Source organism: Natator depressus, chromosome 1 (genome assembly GCF_965152275.1).
Source record: "Natator depressus isolate rNatDep1 chromosome 1, rNatDep2.hap1, whole genome shotgun sequence".
Taxonomy (NCBI): domain Eukaryota; kingdom Metazoa; phylum Chordata; order Testudines; family Cheloniidae; genus Natator; species Natator depressus.
In genome coordinates this window covers 258,004,451-258,020,430 of record NC_134234.1, presented here as the reverse complement: position 1 = coordinate 258,020,430, position 15,980 = coordinate 258,004,451, and the positions used below count along the sequence as shown (strand labels likewise).

General features: G+C 44.2%; 1 protein-coding gene across 1 annotated transcript; it reads left to right on the top strand.

The window, feature by feature from the left end:
* Positions 1–45: 45 nt before the first annotated feature.
* Positions 46–15,353, top strand: DESI1 (desumoylating isopeptidase 1). Its single transcript, XM_074941704.1, is given in 7 exon segments — positions 46–174; positions 177–375; positions 7,021–7,042; positions 8,109–8,178; positions 9,648–9,757; positions 10,579–10,701; positions 12,198–15,353. Coding segments are annotated over 7 exon segments (747 nt in total). The 3' UTR covers positions 12,292–15,353.
* Positions 15,354–15,980: the final 627 nt, after the last annotated feature.

Here is a 15,980-nt window from a genome sequence, read left to right as displayed (position 1 = left end):
CGCCAGGTTCCATAGCGGCGCAGGGACAAGCCGCCTGGCCGGTCTATGGCTGTGGCGCATGCGCAGAGGGAGCATTCCCCATTCCGCCCCCTCTGTCACGTCACAGTTGGTGCCGGTACCGCCGCCGCCACCGCTGCTGTAGACCCAGGAGTAGCGGGGCTGGCCCGGGCTCTCCCTCCCCCCCCCTTCCCTCTGCTCGGCCGGCACCCGCCCGCCGTCCCCCGGGCAAGGAGCCTCCTAGTCCCTCTCAGGGCCCTTCTCCCCCCCCACGGACCCCGTCCCCCATGGAGCTGCCGCCCACCCTGCACTCGGTGAAGCTCTATGTCTACGACCTGTCCAAGGGCATGGCCCGGCGCCTCAGCCCCCTCATGCTGGGTAAGGGGGCTGGCCCGGGGGCAGGGTCGGTGGGGTTGGGACGGGGGGCCTGCGAGGCCGTGGGATGGGCGGGGGCCGGGCCGTTGCGGGGAGGATTGTCCTGGGTCCTGCCCCCGGTGGCCCTTTGGTCCCCTCCCCCCCACCCCGGTTTGCCGCTCTGGAGGCGAGTCGCTCCTGGGAGTCGGACGCTGGGACGGCTTCCCAAGCTGCAAAGTAACGTGTGTCCCGCCAGAGCGCTGGCACCTGCAGAGCCCCCCAGCACACACACACACTGCTCCCCGAGGGGACAAAGGCTCCCTCGCAGAAACTGCACCGTGGTGGAGTGGAGCTGTGGCCCTTTATCTAAAAGAAAAGAGATTTTCACGGCAGCAAGGATACATTTTCCCGTTTGACACGGTAGGGTAGGGTTCACAGATCAGTGCAACCCTGCTGATAAAATCACATTAGGGTGGGACTGACCCAGTTTTGAAATGTGCTAGAATATATACCTGTTTCAAGCAGTTTATACATATCTGTGGTAGAAGTACTGAATTCTACCATGGGCAGTGTTTCAGTGTCAAGTGCTACACTATATGACACTGGTGCATCTAAAGAGCAGTTCCTGGAAGTGTATGAATTTATTACCACTTCACAGATTTTTCACAAGAGATATTATGATCTTTCTGCCCAGGATCTTAATGGGTGAACTTTATGAGTAAAGGAGGTGCAGGCCCTAACTAATTGTTAATGCTGTACTCTGACTCATGATAAGGCCATACACCCTGGACTGTCTGTGGTGTAGACTAGGCCACAGTTTATGCATATCACTATCAATTCTCTTACCAAGAACTTGTCCTTTGTCAACTGACCAATAGTTTGATGACTTTGAGGAATTGTCTCTCTCGTGTATGGTTTCTGAAGTGTGAAGTGGCCTTGTCGGAAGAGGAGGACCTGTAAATGTCTCTTACAGAGTCTGCCCCATGTCAAGCTAACAATGTATATCAGCCTTCCTAGCCACCTCAGTATCTGAATAGATGGCCCTATGGACTGTGTGAACTGCTGGCAGTAACTTCATCTGCCTGTCCTGAGAGAAAGATGTTGTGCTTTCCGGTGGCTTTTTAAAAGTGAAAATGAAAGCCTGAATTATACTCCACATGAAGGTCCATATATGCTAACAGTGAGTTTGAGAAGAAAACATTCCTGTTGAGACCCTAAGTGATTGATTCTGTGTATGACAGATAGACAGAAACAGTAGCTTTGAGAGGAGTGCATTTCACTATCCCACCCCATGCTGGATAATTTCAAAATAATTACAGATACTTATTTCTCCCTTCAGGCTCTTTTCCATTGTACTGGCAAGGATGTAACTTTCTCTTGTAATGGTTTTAGTGACTACGTTTTATCTTGGGCTGGAGGGGAAAGCCTGGTTTACACACAAATTTGCAATTATTTAACTAAATGTGAGAAAGTTTAGCTAAATCAACCTTAGCCATGCTTCTTCTGGAATAAGTGTCCACCCACAGGCTTGTACTGAAAACTAAACTGATGTTTATTCACATCTTTTGTTATTACAATGCAAATTCATATGCAGACCAAGCCAAAGCATTCTAGCTCTGGTATGACGTAAGATGCCAGTCTTAGTATTTTGCTGCTTTATAAGTTCCTGCATGATACACTTAGCACTTATTCTTTATTTACTTTTTTTCTGAATGGTAATAAGTATGCTATGATTTTTATGATACCAATAATTGCAAAATAATGTGTTTGAAAAACAGTACACAGGTCTAAGTTTGTAGGAGTCTGCAGAAAGAAAGAGAAAATTACAAATTGGATCAGAGTCCACAGTTGTGTGGGAAATACTGATTGCTAGTGATGGTTAATAACCAGCTGAGATTGGGCAAGTTGTTATGAGTTCTGGGAATAATGCCCCCAAGCTTGTTTAGTCACAGTGACAAGGCAAACTTCAGAATATTTGGGATCATATGAATTTGGTGATTGGATTGTCCCAAAGATAGATCTTGGTTTTTATTCTTTGAGTGATAGTAAATCTCTAGTATGGGCTCCCCATTGCCAAAACTGACCTTAGTGGTTTTCCACAGATCTCCCCAAAGTAGGCAGATGGGAAAAGTACCTTCTTTCTCGAAATACATCCAGTCCCCTTTTTGAGTGGCCACAAAAGCGGTTTGGCAGTACTCTATAGATGGGCTTTATATGAGGATCTCATGCAGCCAATAGCTTTTATTCCTTTGGAGCCCAGAGCAGTTCAGAAGTGAGACTCTTAAGCTTCATGGAATACAAAAATTAGACAGGGAAATAATGTATTAGATGATTTAGTTCTAAACCCTTGTCATCCCTAGCCAGTCCAGGATTACTCCTAATAGTATCTTCTTCTTTGTTAGAGCTAAACTGGATAAAGCAATGTGACTCTTTCTTTGGTGGGATAATTCCTCATAATGCCACCTTCTTAAAATACAAATGCATTTAAAATAAAGATTGGAAAGGAAGGTGACAAATATAGAACCAAAAGGTTCTTAAGGTGTTTTAGAGGAGGGGAAGAATGGAATGAGATGTGTATCAAAGGGAAGCAGATTCCACATCATAGGACCCACCACAGCAAAGGCATAATTGCCTGGCAATTTCAGATAGGCTAGAGGAATCCTGAAGTAGTAATGGGTATTGTGTTAATATGTGTCAGTACAAAGCTCAAGGATTAGTCCTCTCATCCCTCAAATACTTGTAGAAAGTTCTGTAAGGTAACTTTATAATCACCACAGTAGCTGAATGCTGAACTTGGACAATTCAAGATTTCCATAGCATTGTTGAAACAGATGTTATAGTGACTTAATTATGTCCTTTGGCCACATATAGTTTTCCTTCCATCCCCCTAATCCATTTTCTGGTGTTACTCTTCCCTGAATTTCCTTCCAGTGTACCAGACATCTTTCTGATATTGAGGTATGCACTATTGAACACTGTAGTCTCTACTGCATTTAGGAACTATCAGCTTCCTTGTCTGTGACGTCATATGTGCAAGCCAAAACTGTAATGGCATTTATCTGACTTGCTCTACCCTTTGGGATGTGCTTGACTAATTTAGCATGTCCAACTAAACTGGCTTTAAAATAGTAAAATAATATTCACCAATGGGAAAGCAGTGAAAGTTCCATTCTTAGAATGTTTGGTCTTATTCTTCCAGGAGGGGGTGGGGGCAAATGAGAACTGGAAGCTGAGCTGTTCTAACACCCTGATTGTGGACAAGCTACCCTAATATTAAGAGAGATCCATGGTGAGGATTAATGTACCGCCACTTCAGTGCTGGCACAAGTTTTTCAGGGTGATATGCAAATGAAATGTTCAGGGCCTTTTCTAACTTGCTCCCCTCATGTACCTGAGCTAATGGCACTGACTCAGGGGTCAGATGTGTGTACGTGGGATCCCTGTGTGAGTGGAACCCTAGACTGCAGTATAAGGCAAAAGCTGCCACTGTGCGAATCAGTCAATCAATTAAGAATACATTAGTTGGAACAGTTCTTGATGGAGTATTCAGCCAGCACTACCATCCTTCCCACTCCACTAGCCCGTAAAGACTCTGAGAGCAGGGGATAACTGTTACTTATCTCCTGCCTTTTTCCTTCTATGCGCGATCCAGCTCCTCATGATTTAAATAAGAGGACAGGATGATTCCAGAGCAAGACTGAATCAGCTTTGTCCCAAAGCATTTGCTAAAGAGGATTGCTTGAAAATTAAACCGTCTACGCTTTCCCCCATACACCCTATCTCCGCACACTCCAAGCCACCTCTGGGAATGAGGGACTGAGACTCAGATGCAGACTCCTCTTCACTCCCTCCATTGGCATTGTGCTGCAGTTTCACTAAGTAGGGCAATATTCTTTCAGAAATGAGGAGGCATCCTAAGTGACTAAACATGCTAAATTTGATAGCACCTTATTTCCCTGCTACCCAGCTGAGGGAATAGGTGTTGCTCTCACTTTTGTGCCAGTGTAGGCACCAGTTTTGCATCCCAGTCAGGGTATTTGGTATCCTGAGTAGAAGCTGTCTCCTTATATAATCCTTTCGTGCATCACTAGTACACTGTTCTTGGATTTGATTAATCCAGATCCATCTACAAACTCCACTCTTATTTGGGGTTAAAAACCTGCACATGCATACGCTCCATCCCCTAACCCTCAAGATTAATAAATTAACTGTGCCAACAAGATAGATGATTCACAGCCATCTAATCTTCCCAGTACGTGGCCTTCTGGATAAACCCAGGCATGGGAGTAATCTGGTTTGATTGGATTCTAAAATTATACAGGCTCAGTTTCTAGTCTAAAAGTGACCTTGTATCCTAACTATGAACCTGTGTCCTAACTTAGTCACAGAACAAGTAAATAAAGTCTAGTAATTCTTCAAATTCCCACAATTAATTTGAGGGCAGTGGAATTGTTTCCCATGAGCTTTAACCTATTTTCTTGCCCCCATAAATAGTGTTTAGGTTGGCAAGATAGCTATTTGAAACAGAAACCTTTTTAAAAAATAAAGTATCCAAAAAACCCCCTTATGTAGGCTCCCAAATCACTTAGGCTCAGATTCAGCAAAGTATATAAATATGTGATTAATGGGACTACTTGCATGCTTAAAGATATGCATATGCTTAACTATCTTGATGAATCAAGGCTTAAAGGCTATCAAATAGCTTAGTCCTAAATTTTAGTAAATTTTGTAAAAAGCAACTTAAAATGTCTTGATCTTAATTTTGATATTCCCCTGCAGCATTGGGAATCCAAACACAACTTCTCTTTACTAATAAATTATAATCAGTAAGTGGAACTATCCAGTAGAGCTTCACTGTCTATGACGAATGAAGTACAAAAACTAACAGCAGAAATAGTGAAGAGACCTTGATTTTAAAAACATTTCCAATTTAGGAATCTTAGGCATTGGCACAAGTAAAGGAATGCTTTAAAACACAGTTTATCTTGACATCCTCTCTGTTTAATAGAATACGTTTTTAGAGAGAATTACCATAGAAAATCACATTTTAGAAAACTAGTTCCTTCCTCTTTCCAACCTGCTGCCAGAATTCTGTCTCTATAAACTAGCCGCTGAAGTTTATTTTATCTGTCCTGCTTAGACAGAGTCATCACCTGTTGCCAGAGAAAACACTGAGTTCTGAACTATGTTCTTGACATGATGAGTGAAGGAGGAAGCTATTTTCACATTTAGTTTCAAGATGTAAATATTTGTAACTTTTTAATCTACCCCAATCCTGTTTTTAAAATGCCCTATAGGTTATCTTTGAAAGGGAGACACTATTGGGTTCTCTTTCAAATAAATTATTATTTATATTCTAATAGTGCACATAGGGATCCAGTTATGTTAGGTGATGTACAAATACATAAGAATAGACACGGTATGTATAATTCTCCATTGTCCATTCTCCAATTCCTCTTCCACTGATCAAGTCACTTTCTAATTAGTTTAGTGTCATGAGGCAGATTTCCATGTTTCTAAATGAGCTGAAACCAAAGTGGCTTTTTTTGTTTCATCTTCTGAATTCAGTGATCTTCGCAACAAGTCTTTAACTGTTGCTGCTGGCCGAAGTCACAAAACTGGATAAGGTGGTAAATTTAAAAACAACTACTCAGATTTGGTAGGTTATAATTTTAAAACCTATTTAAATTTCAGCCCCATACTTTATTTTTAAGAAGAGATACTGAGAATGAGCTACAGAGCCTTCACTTGTAGGTCACCAGTTCCAATCTAGCCCTTTATCAGTAGTGACTGAAAAGGAAATTCATTATTATATGATGGCTCTATAATGGACTATGTGAAATTAGTATGAAACTAGTACACTTGGTACTGACTGAGCACCTTTGTTGGTAAGCTTAGAGGCCAAGGACTTACTGAGCCACTGAAATGGTGCTCTCGTCTTCTCCCTAGAAGTGGGCCCATTCAGGGTTAGGAGGATGTATGTTGGCAGAGAAGTCTGGCACTGCCAATTCCTCATGCAAGTAAACAGAGAAATTAAGTCACCAGTGCAGACAGTGTGGCACCATTCACTAGCGCTACAGTTCATTACTAAATGAAAAAAAGCTATTTTTCCTGATCCTTTAGAACAATGGCTCTCAACCTCTCCAGACTACTGTACCCCTTTCAGGAGTCTCATTTGTCTTGCAAAGTTTCACCTCACTTGAACTACTTGTTTACAAAACCAGACATAAGTGTCACAGCACCCTATTACTGAAAAATTGTTTACTTTCCCATTTTTACCATATAATTATAAAATAAATCAATTGGAATATAAATATTGTACTGACATTTCTGTGTATAGTACATCGAGCAGTATAAACAGGTCATTGTCTGTTTGAAATTTTACTTTTACTGATCTTGCTAGTGCTTGTTATGTAGCCTGTTATAAAACTTGGCAAATATCTAGATGAGTTGATGTACCCCCTGGAAGACCTGTGCGTATCCCCAGGGATACACGTAGCCCGTGTTGAGAACCACTGCTTTAGAAAGTTGCAACTTTGGTATTAAGGTTGCAGCTTGGGTTTAAGGCAGGATGTGGTAATAGGTGAAGATGCATAGGTGAGTGACAGCAAGTAGACTGAACTGTGTAAAGGAAGTTGCCGATGACTCTCTCCTTCTCTCTACATACAGGGAAACAGCTGGATGGGATCTGGTAAGTGACTAGATTTAACTTGCATAATGTGTGTTAGACATTAGATAGCATTTCCAATATGGCATGTTTGAGATCTGAAGGAACCCATTGGTATTGAACAGAGTTTGAGGTACTTTCTGAATGTTCTTAGAGTTACTAGAAGAAAGATTGATCGCATTGAATTAGGCACTGTGCAAATCTCCTTTCAGTTCTTGTCAATGGACCTTCATACCAACAATAATTATTATTACATATTTTATTGCAGTAGCACCCTAAATGTACTAGTCATTTTTCAAACATAGGATACTGTCTGTGTCCAAAACAACTTAGCTTCTGATTGCAGACATGACTTAACATGAGAGCACCAACAGCAGGTGAAAATAGGAGGATTGCTGACAAAGGTTACAAAAATAACACCACATGGTTACTTAGTAGCTATATGCACATTTTGTTAGAAAATATGTTCTCCATTAGATAAAGCACCATCATGCCCAACTCGCCAAAGTCTCCATCCAGGATTATGGGCCCCTTGACCAATGTCTTCCATCCTCCCTCACCAGTCAACTACCCTGTCATCCCTCATCCAACTATCCCACTCACTGTCCCACTCTTTTCCAGTCCCCATATCCAGCCACCCTCTGTCCATATGGTGACCCTGGGTAATTCATGCGCCAAACTTTCCCAAATTTCTAACTGCCCATGAGAGAAGTTTTGTCCTTCACTACATATGGCTGGAGAAGGGAAGCTATTGGGGGTTCTTCTCCCACCTTTTCTGGTGTCTTGGATACTCATGGTGGTCCTGACTGAGCCATTTGCTCCCACCTGCAGTGTAGCATGAGGCTTGATAACCAGTGTGACCATTTTTCTTCTGGTTAGTGTACCAGCAGACATTATTCCTACTCATAGAAGGGTCTCAATCTTTTCTTGCCTCTTACTAAGTTATTTGCCTCAGTAATATCTTAGGCAACATGTACTACAGTTCTAGCCTTTCATCCACTCATATGAGTGGTTTATAAGCTGTCTTAAACATTTCCTCCTCTTCTTTCATATGGCTTCCTTTTCATGTCTCCTTGCTCTCCCTCCACAGGCACACCTCCATAATTGTCCATAAGGATGAGTTCTTCTATGGCAGTGGTGGGATTTCCAGCTGTGCACCTGTAAGTTCAGTCTTCTTGGGACTTTTTCCTAGCTCTACTCTTTTCTCTTCCTATATGATTTCTTGATGATGATTAATTTCTCTAATCAGGAGTGCCCTGTGTTTGCCCTTTAGGAAAAGTGTACAAGTGTATTTAGTCTTAAGAGATTGCATGATGCAGCCAGGTGAGGTGCTAAGGGTCATGATGGCTGGTCAGCTGGGGAAAAGGGAACCTGCACAATGGGTTTGGTCCCAACCACAAGTTAGAACATCAGCGAGAGTTCAAAACAAACTATGGGGTTTCCTGTGCTCAGCATTCTGAGAAGGAAGAAGCTTCCTGCAGCTCAGCCACCCCTTGGCTGCCTTGGTTGGCTGTAAATCAGAGGTGGGCAAACTACAGGCCACATCCAGTCCACGGGACAGTCCTGCCTGGCCCTTGAGCTCCCAGCCGGGGAGGCTCACCCCCAGCCCCTCCCCTGCTGTCGCCCCTCCCCCACTGTCTCAGCTTGCTATGCTGCCAGCGCTCTGGGCGATGGGGCTGCAAGCTCTTGCTGGGCAGCATGGCTGTGAGAGCTGCCGGCCTGCTCTGGTGTTCTAGACTGTGCGGCGACGTGGCTGGCTCCAGCCGGGCGGCACAGCTGCCAGTCCTGGTGCTCTGAGCGGCATGGTAAGGGGGCAGGGAGCAAGGGGGTTGGATAAGGGGCAGCAGGTCCCAGGGGGCAGTCAGGGGACAGGGAGCAGGAGGCGGTTGGATAGGCATGGGAGTCCTGGAGGCCTGTCAGGGGGCGGGGGTATGGATAGGGGTCAGGGCAGACAGGGAGCACGGGGGGCTGGATAGGGGGTGGGGTCACAGTGGGGCGGTTAGGGGCGGGGGGTTCCCAGGAGTGGGTAGTCAGGCGACAAGGAGCGGGGGGGGGAGGGGTTGGATGGGTCAGTGGTTCTGAGGGGGGTGGGAAGGGGCAGGGGCCAGGCTGTTTGGGGAGGCACAGCCTTCCCTACCCAGCCCTCCATACAGTTTCAGAACCCCGATGGGGCCCTTACGCCAAAAAGTTTGCCCACCCCTGCTCTAAATGGAGGATTTTTATACTTAGACCTTGGTGATTCATGGTATTTAAAATGCACACATATTGACTACCTTGACATCCTCTCCAGTTCTTGGGGTGGTCTTAGCCCAAAGTTCACCCTCTGAAAGCACCTTAAAACACAGGTCTGCCACACAGTTCTGGAACAGCATGGAGAACACAGCAGCAAGTTGCACAATAAGCCACATGAAGTGTCTTTTACCTCTCGTTCTCTAACTGGGGAGAGCTGGGGACAGAATAGTTTGCTCTGAATCTGATACTGTAAGCCCCTTTCCCTGCTCCTGGGCAAACCATGTTAGTTTGTTTATGTCAGCAGCATTCTGGACTGCAGGAATCCCCACCCCTTGGAGTGCTCCATCAGAATCCATTCTGTCCATTTAGCGTCGTCTTTTGTTTGTGCATTTCACAGGGAGGGACATTGCTTGGGCCCCCAGACTCAGTTGTAGACCTGGGGAGCACGGAAGTTACAGAAGAAATTTTCCTGGAATACTTGTCCTCGCTGGGAGAATCCATGTTCCGGTGAGTTATGGCTTTTATTTGATTTTTAACATCTTTGCCAAAAAAAGAAAATTGGGGTGGGGGTCCCAGGGCCTGTCTCACTAACACAAAGTTTCATCTGCCTAGTATGCTGTTTAGTACTATCCAGATAATAAGTAATAATGGGGCTAGAGCTGGCACATGATCAACCGCAAGCTACGTAACACTTGGGCAGACCCAAGCCTTGATCAAGGGTGGAAAAGCATTCTATCAGGATGCCTGCAACACTGGATCTTGAGCACTGGATTTGACAGCAAACAGGGTTTTGCCTGGTATGTATTGGATGAGAGACCTTCATGGAAGACCTTAAGTGATGGAGGAAATGGTGTTCATTCAACAGGGGCACTTTACCATGGGAGCCAGTACTGAAACACTGTGCTGGAGCTGCCCGCTTTCCGATGATATGTAAAACCAAGGTTCTGACTTCCTGTGTTCATTAGAAAGCCCCAGGCACTTCTTACAAAAGTAATTAACAATAATACTTAGTGTCCTTGTGAAATTCCAACCTCAGAAATTACTTGGATCTACTTTTTCTTCTGTAATTTCAAGTGAACAAGTTGGTCCTCATTCCTCCTCCAAAAGGCTGTTGTGTAGTGTCAGTGGTACAGGATGGTCGCCATGTTCCACCCCCAACTCCGCTGAGTTTTGGAGAGAGAATGGACTTGTGTGTGTGTCTAAATCGTGTTAGGGCCCCTTAGGATGAAGGGTGCTGATGTAATTGATTATTGCTTGGAGTTCCTTTTCTTGTGGTATTTATTGCTGACTCTCACTCTTCTGTGTTTGAACTCCTCTCCTGGGCACAGAGGAGAGTCTTATAACCTCTTTGAACATAACTGCAACACCTTTAGTAACGAAGTGGCGCAGTTCCTGACAGGAAGAAAGATACCTTCCTACATCACTGACCTTCCGTCCGAAGTCCTTTCCACGTGAGTACAATCTTCTCTGCTTCTATCTGTAGTGTGTTGCTTCATGCTGATGCCTGGATGTTTGCTGCCACATCTGATAAGCCCTAGGTGGGGACTGGTACCTGCTGTACCTCGTGAGATCAGGGAGAGGATGCCGCTTCATTTATTTGGGCCTTTATGTGCCATGACAGTCTCCACACCATGACTGGCCCTGTCATGATGCGGGAAGGGTGAAAGATTCTTTTCTTCTACCATCAATGAACGTAAACTAAATGCTTCCCTATAGCTTTTTTTAATCACGTGACAAGATGTATATAAGAGGTCAGAGAGCCGTATAAAAGCCAGTGGCTAAGGATACTAATACCTCTTTGAAATTAAAATAAGCAATGTCTACATCTCAGGGCAGGATGTGGGCATCACTAATGAGTCACCTTTCCTGCCCTGGAGGGCCATCACTGTGTTGAGGCTTGCCATGTTGCCTTATGGGGGTAAAGCTTTAAAGATACTTAAAAGCAGGGACTGGATGGGAGGAGAGGATGCAGAAGGGAGGAAATAAGTGAAAGTTCTATAACATCCCTTCTCATCACAACTGAGATTTGTAGATCTCACTGCCTCAGATGCTAGCTCAGCCTCCTTTGGTATGCACTTTCAGTTGAGTCAGTAAGGAGAGCTGCACAATCCAGTTCTCCTCTTATCACAAACAGCACTGTACCTGACTATGACACACAAGGTCAGTTGGTAGAAAAGTTTCTCCTATACCAGGCTGTAAGCTCAAGCTAAGCAAAGTCAGATGCAGTGTATACTTGAATAGGAGACCTTCAAGGAAAACTCAGATGCTGCAGGATTCAGTAGGGATTATTCAGTGAATACTGATCCAGCGTTGCACAGAAGTGCTAGAGGTTGTTCTGCTGTCAGAGATGCCACCTTTCAGAAGAGATATTAGACTAAGGTTTGGACACTTGTGACCATTAGCGATCCCATAGCCCTTTTCCCAAGGTTACTGATGATAGTCACTATGTTTCTGGCCACGTTTGAATTTAGCTCAAATTTGACATTCTGCCTCCCTAACTTTCTCTTAGGAGTTTCAGTTGGATAGCTACTACTCCACTATTTAATGATGTTTGACACTTAATGGAAAACTGCTTTGCAAAATCATATTCTGATCACTTCAGGTAACTAGATAAATTACTAAAAGTTAGTATCAGACAGGGTACTGCTATCTTGACACTACTTTGTTAGGATTCAAGGAACTGGCTCATGAAAACTAGTGTTTGAACAAACATTTAAAGTTGCTGCTGTAGCAAGTTTTATTTAACTGGTTAAATTAAACCATATAAAGCAACTCACTGAAGAGCAGGACTTTACTAAGTTGCCTTTATAAAGGCCACCTCATTCTATTTCAGAGGTGGCTGTATTTCAAGGGTGCATGAGAAATCCTTGTATATATGTAGCATGATCACTTTGAGATCTATAAATATCCCTTTTTCTTTTCTTTTTTAATTTCATTGCCACCTCAGACCCTTTGGACAAGCTTTGAGGCCTCTCCTGGACTCCATCCAGATCCAGCCACCTGGTGGGAATACCTTCCGCAGACATAATGGACAGAGCTAACACGAGTGGATGGATGTGCCCAGCCTCACCAGGCTTTTCCTTTTTAAACACACAAATCTACCAGATTTCTATTTTATAATTTCACATCAGCATTGTCTTCAAGGAAATGACAAGATGTTTTTTCAGATTTCCCAGGGAGATGACTTATTGGGTTGCATGTAGGACAATGCTACCAAAAAGACTGCCATAATTTCCAATAGCATTATTCTAACTTGTTAAGGCTGTCTTGTCTGTGTACACTGACACTTTCTAAATAGCCCCCATGCTGGAGATGTGGAATTCATTCTATGGAGACTAGAGAGCCCATTACTCAATTTGGGGTACCCAAGGGAGGCACTGGGTTAAGAGTCCTAGCAATCCCTTACCAGACTTGCATCTTTTTTCTTTTTTACTGCCCGTATTACGGGATATTTGCTGCAGTCTGTAACAGAAGGATTCAGTGAGTTTTGTAATACTGCAGTGGGTCCCCCAATATTAAAACCTTCTCACTATTCCATTAATGTTGTGTTGTTTGCTCAAGTGGAGAAGTTAACCTAACCTAGTCAGAACATTCACAGTGGGATACTTACAGGGGAAAGGTGTCCTAGCTCAATAAAACCTGCTAGCCTCTCAGTGTTACAGTCTTCAGTGACATTAGGTATGAGTTGGATGTTGGCTGCAGCAGAGTGTCACTACCAGCCTCATAATGCTAGATCCAAGAATTAAGGGATGGAGGATAGGACATCTCCAAAAGATCAGTATCCCTTTCAGTCAGGGGAAAATAAGGGTCAAGTAAAAGCAAAATTAAGTAAAACTTTTCCTTCTCCCTGTAGCAAGCAAGCTCCATAGGCCCCTGTGCAGAACCCTTGGAAACTGACTCCCTTTGTATGGGGCCTGTTCTTGCCCTGCTGAGCCAGTGTTGCATGCACAGTGAGGAGAGAATAGCATGGCAGCTGCACATTAATCTAAGGTTTGCAAACAGTCTGCTGCATCTGTTTGCAGTCACAACATAAGCACTAAGGTCCCAGCCTTCTGCGACACCATAATCCTTTCCATGGAAGTTGAGTGTGATGTCACAGATGAGTCTGATTAAATGTGTGAAGAAAACAGCGGGTCAGCATTGCAGGAGCTCCTATCTGGTTTCCATGTAAATTTCCCCAAATTAAAGAAGAAGAGGGATGAGCAAGAGAAAAGCAGAACAGCCTCTAAATAGAATTTCTCCACCTTTCCATGGGGCATCAGGGACACTTCAAGAGATACATGTGCCTATCATTGGAAGTGGGTAAGGCTGAACAACAGGCAAAGGGTTGGGTCAGAACTGCATCCTCCCCTGATTTAAGATTACTGAGTCCTCTCCATTTAACTCTCTTGTGGGTAGGAGATTAAGGAAAGAAGGGGTACTTTGTGCTATCTTTCCTTCAAGTATAGATATCCTCCCTCCATTGATTCTCCAGCAACTGTATTTAGGAGAGACAATGCAAGAAAGATAGTCACGGGACATTGGAAACTTCCCCTGTGGTTACTAGTGTTGCTGATACTCTCTAATGGGGAGTACTTGGCCCAGATCCTGCCAACAGGAACACCTTGTGTGTACAGAACCCTTTGCCCAGTGTCTTCTCGTGCAAAGAACTGCTCCAAGCTTAGTCCAGACCTGCCTCAACTTCTAATCACACAGGTGCACAGGATACTTCCTAGGATCCTAAAGCTGTTGTGTCCTTGCTCTCTTAGGCTTCTACCCTTGATAACAGTTCCAAAAGGATATCCTTTGGAGAGCAATTTCTGTTGCACTTATTCAGTAACAACAATAAGTGGTGCACACTGTTTGGGAGGAAGAGGAGGATTTTAGTTTGCTGTTGCCCTGCATGTTATGTAATCCTTGATACAAGTACATAGTGGGTGTAAAATGTGTTATCAAGTCAGACTGATAAAGTGTATATAACTACACAAGGTGCAGGGCAATGGTCAATGCAACCCAGAATGTGTTTCATTGTGTCATCTTCTCCTTGTAACAAAACAGTCCTTTTCCTCAGCCCTTCATTGTGATGAATCTGGACTCCACGTGGGGTAGAACATCAGCAGTGGGAGCAGATGCCCTTTAGAAACAGCTCCTGGTTTGCATAAACATTCCCAGAACCAGAAAATGCATAGTCTGCAGAAACTGTTCTAAAGTGAGTGGTTTTCAGAGCCCTTCTTTCCCTGCTCCTCCAGAAGCACCAATAAACAGGTCTTTGCATTCCTCTGCTTTCCTATCCTCTACATGTCTTCCTGTCCTGTCCTTCCTCATCTCCTGTTGTATAAATGGAGACCAGCATACACGCTAGCAATGTATCCCACTAATTAGGCCTGAGCCTGGATCTTACTTGACTGCCCAGCAAACTTCAGGACCTTTTACATCTTTTCTGGGAGGGAGGAGAGAAGGGGAATATGTGTATTTTGGAATTTGCCGTCCCTCCACCCCATTAATCCCAGTACATCTAGTGCTGCTACTTTTTAAAAAAAGTTACTGGACAAAATTTTACTGAACAGCGGCTTCTGTTAGCAGTCACTGTGGCACAGTCCCACTGTAGGGGGGAACCCAGAAAGGGGCCTGAGTTCAACACTAACACTGGGATCCTTGATAAATGAATTACATAAAAGTGGGCCCCCTCTGCCCCAACCAATTAACATGGTTGTGTAGTGAGCCCACCCGATGCTCTGTAGGCTTATTAGTAGCCCACTCCCTCAGACGGGTTATGTATAAATTGCAGATACATATACCCAGCATTCCACCCACCCACACTTATTTATAGGTATATAAGATAGAATGAGAAATAAATATGTAAATGTATGTAAGTAAAGCACTTCCAGTGAGTTGACTAACAAAGGGGCAGGGAAACTGAACCTTTTCTCTTGGAAGAGAGCAGAACCCCTTTGCCCCAACTCTTGTTTTCTGTCTTGTATTTCTGGGGTTCCCCTCAGTGCTGCTGAACAATGCCTGGACAGAGGGGATGCATTTTTACATTAAAATAATGTCGTCTGTAGGCAGAAAGTGGTGTTTGGTTTATTCTGTTTTTTTCCCTATTGCAATAAACAGAACTATAGTATGTTGTTCTGTGTTACTTCGTGTGTCGACACAGCTCCTGAACACAAGCAAGTGACTAGAGCCCCATCACGGCCTATCTGTCAATACCAAGATGTGGGCTGGGAAACTGCCCCAGCAGCTCATGCCATTTGGTGATACTGAAGGGAGTACTAGCTGCCTCACTCTGGTAGAGCTGGTCACAAGCAGCATCAAGTCTGGGGACAGTGGTTCCATGCACACCCTGCTCCTGCATCAGGTCTACTTTCCTTGATGCTTGACAGAGCTCTGAAGAGCCTGTCAGTGCTGCGGAACAATGGCTGGATGGAGGGGGGGTGCTCTTCGGCCCTCACTTGAGTAAGATGCCTTCATAACATTGAATGGATGGGGAAGAATAAAATCTCCTAATCTTTGCTGCTAGAGGAGGTAAACTGAGTTAAAAGACAGAGGAAGAGGGGCTGGGCAGTGAGGGAGCCTAGGCTGGAACCTCCCTGAACCCACTCTAGTTATCTTCCATTCAAAATGTTGAGATATCAGCCAAGTATTTTGTTTTTTTTAAATAACAGGGAGGCCCCATGCCTGGCTTTCCTTGCAGAAGCAGGGGAGAGATTGCATAGAATACCCACCTCATCCTAACACATTCATTGCTTTA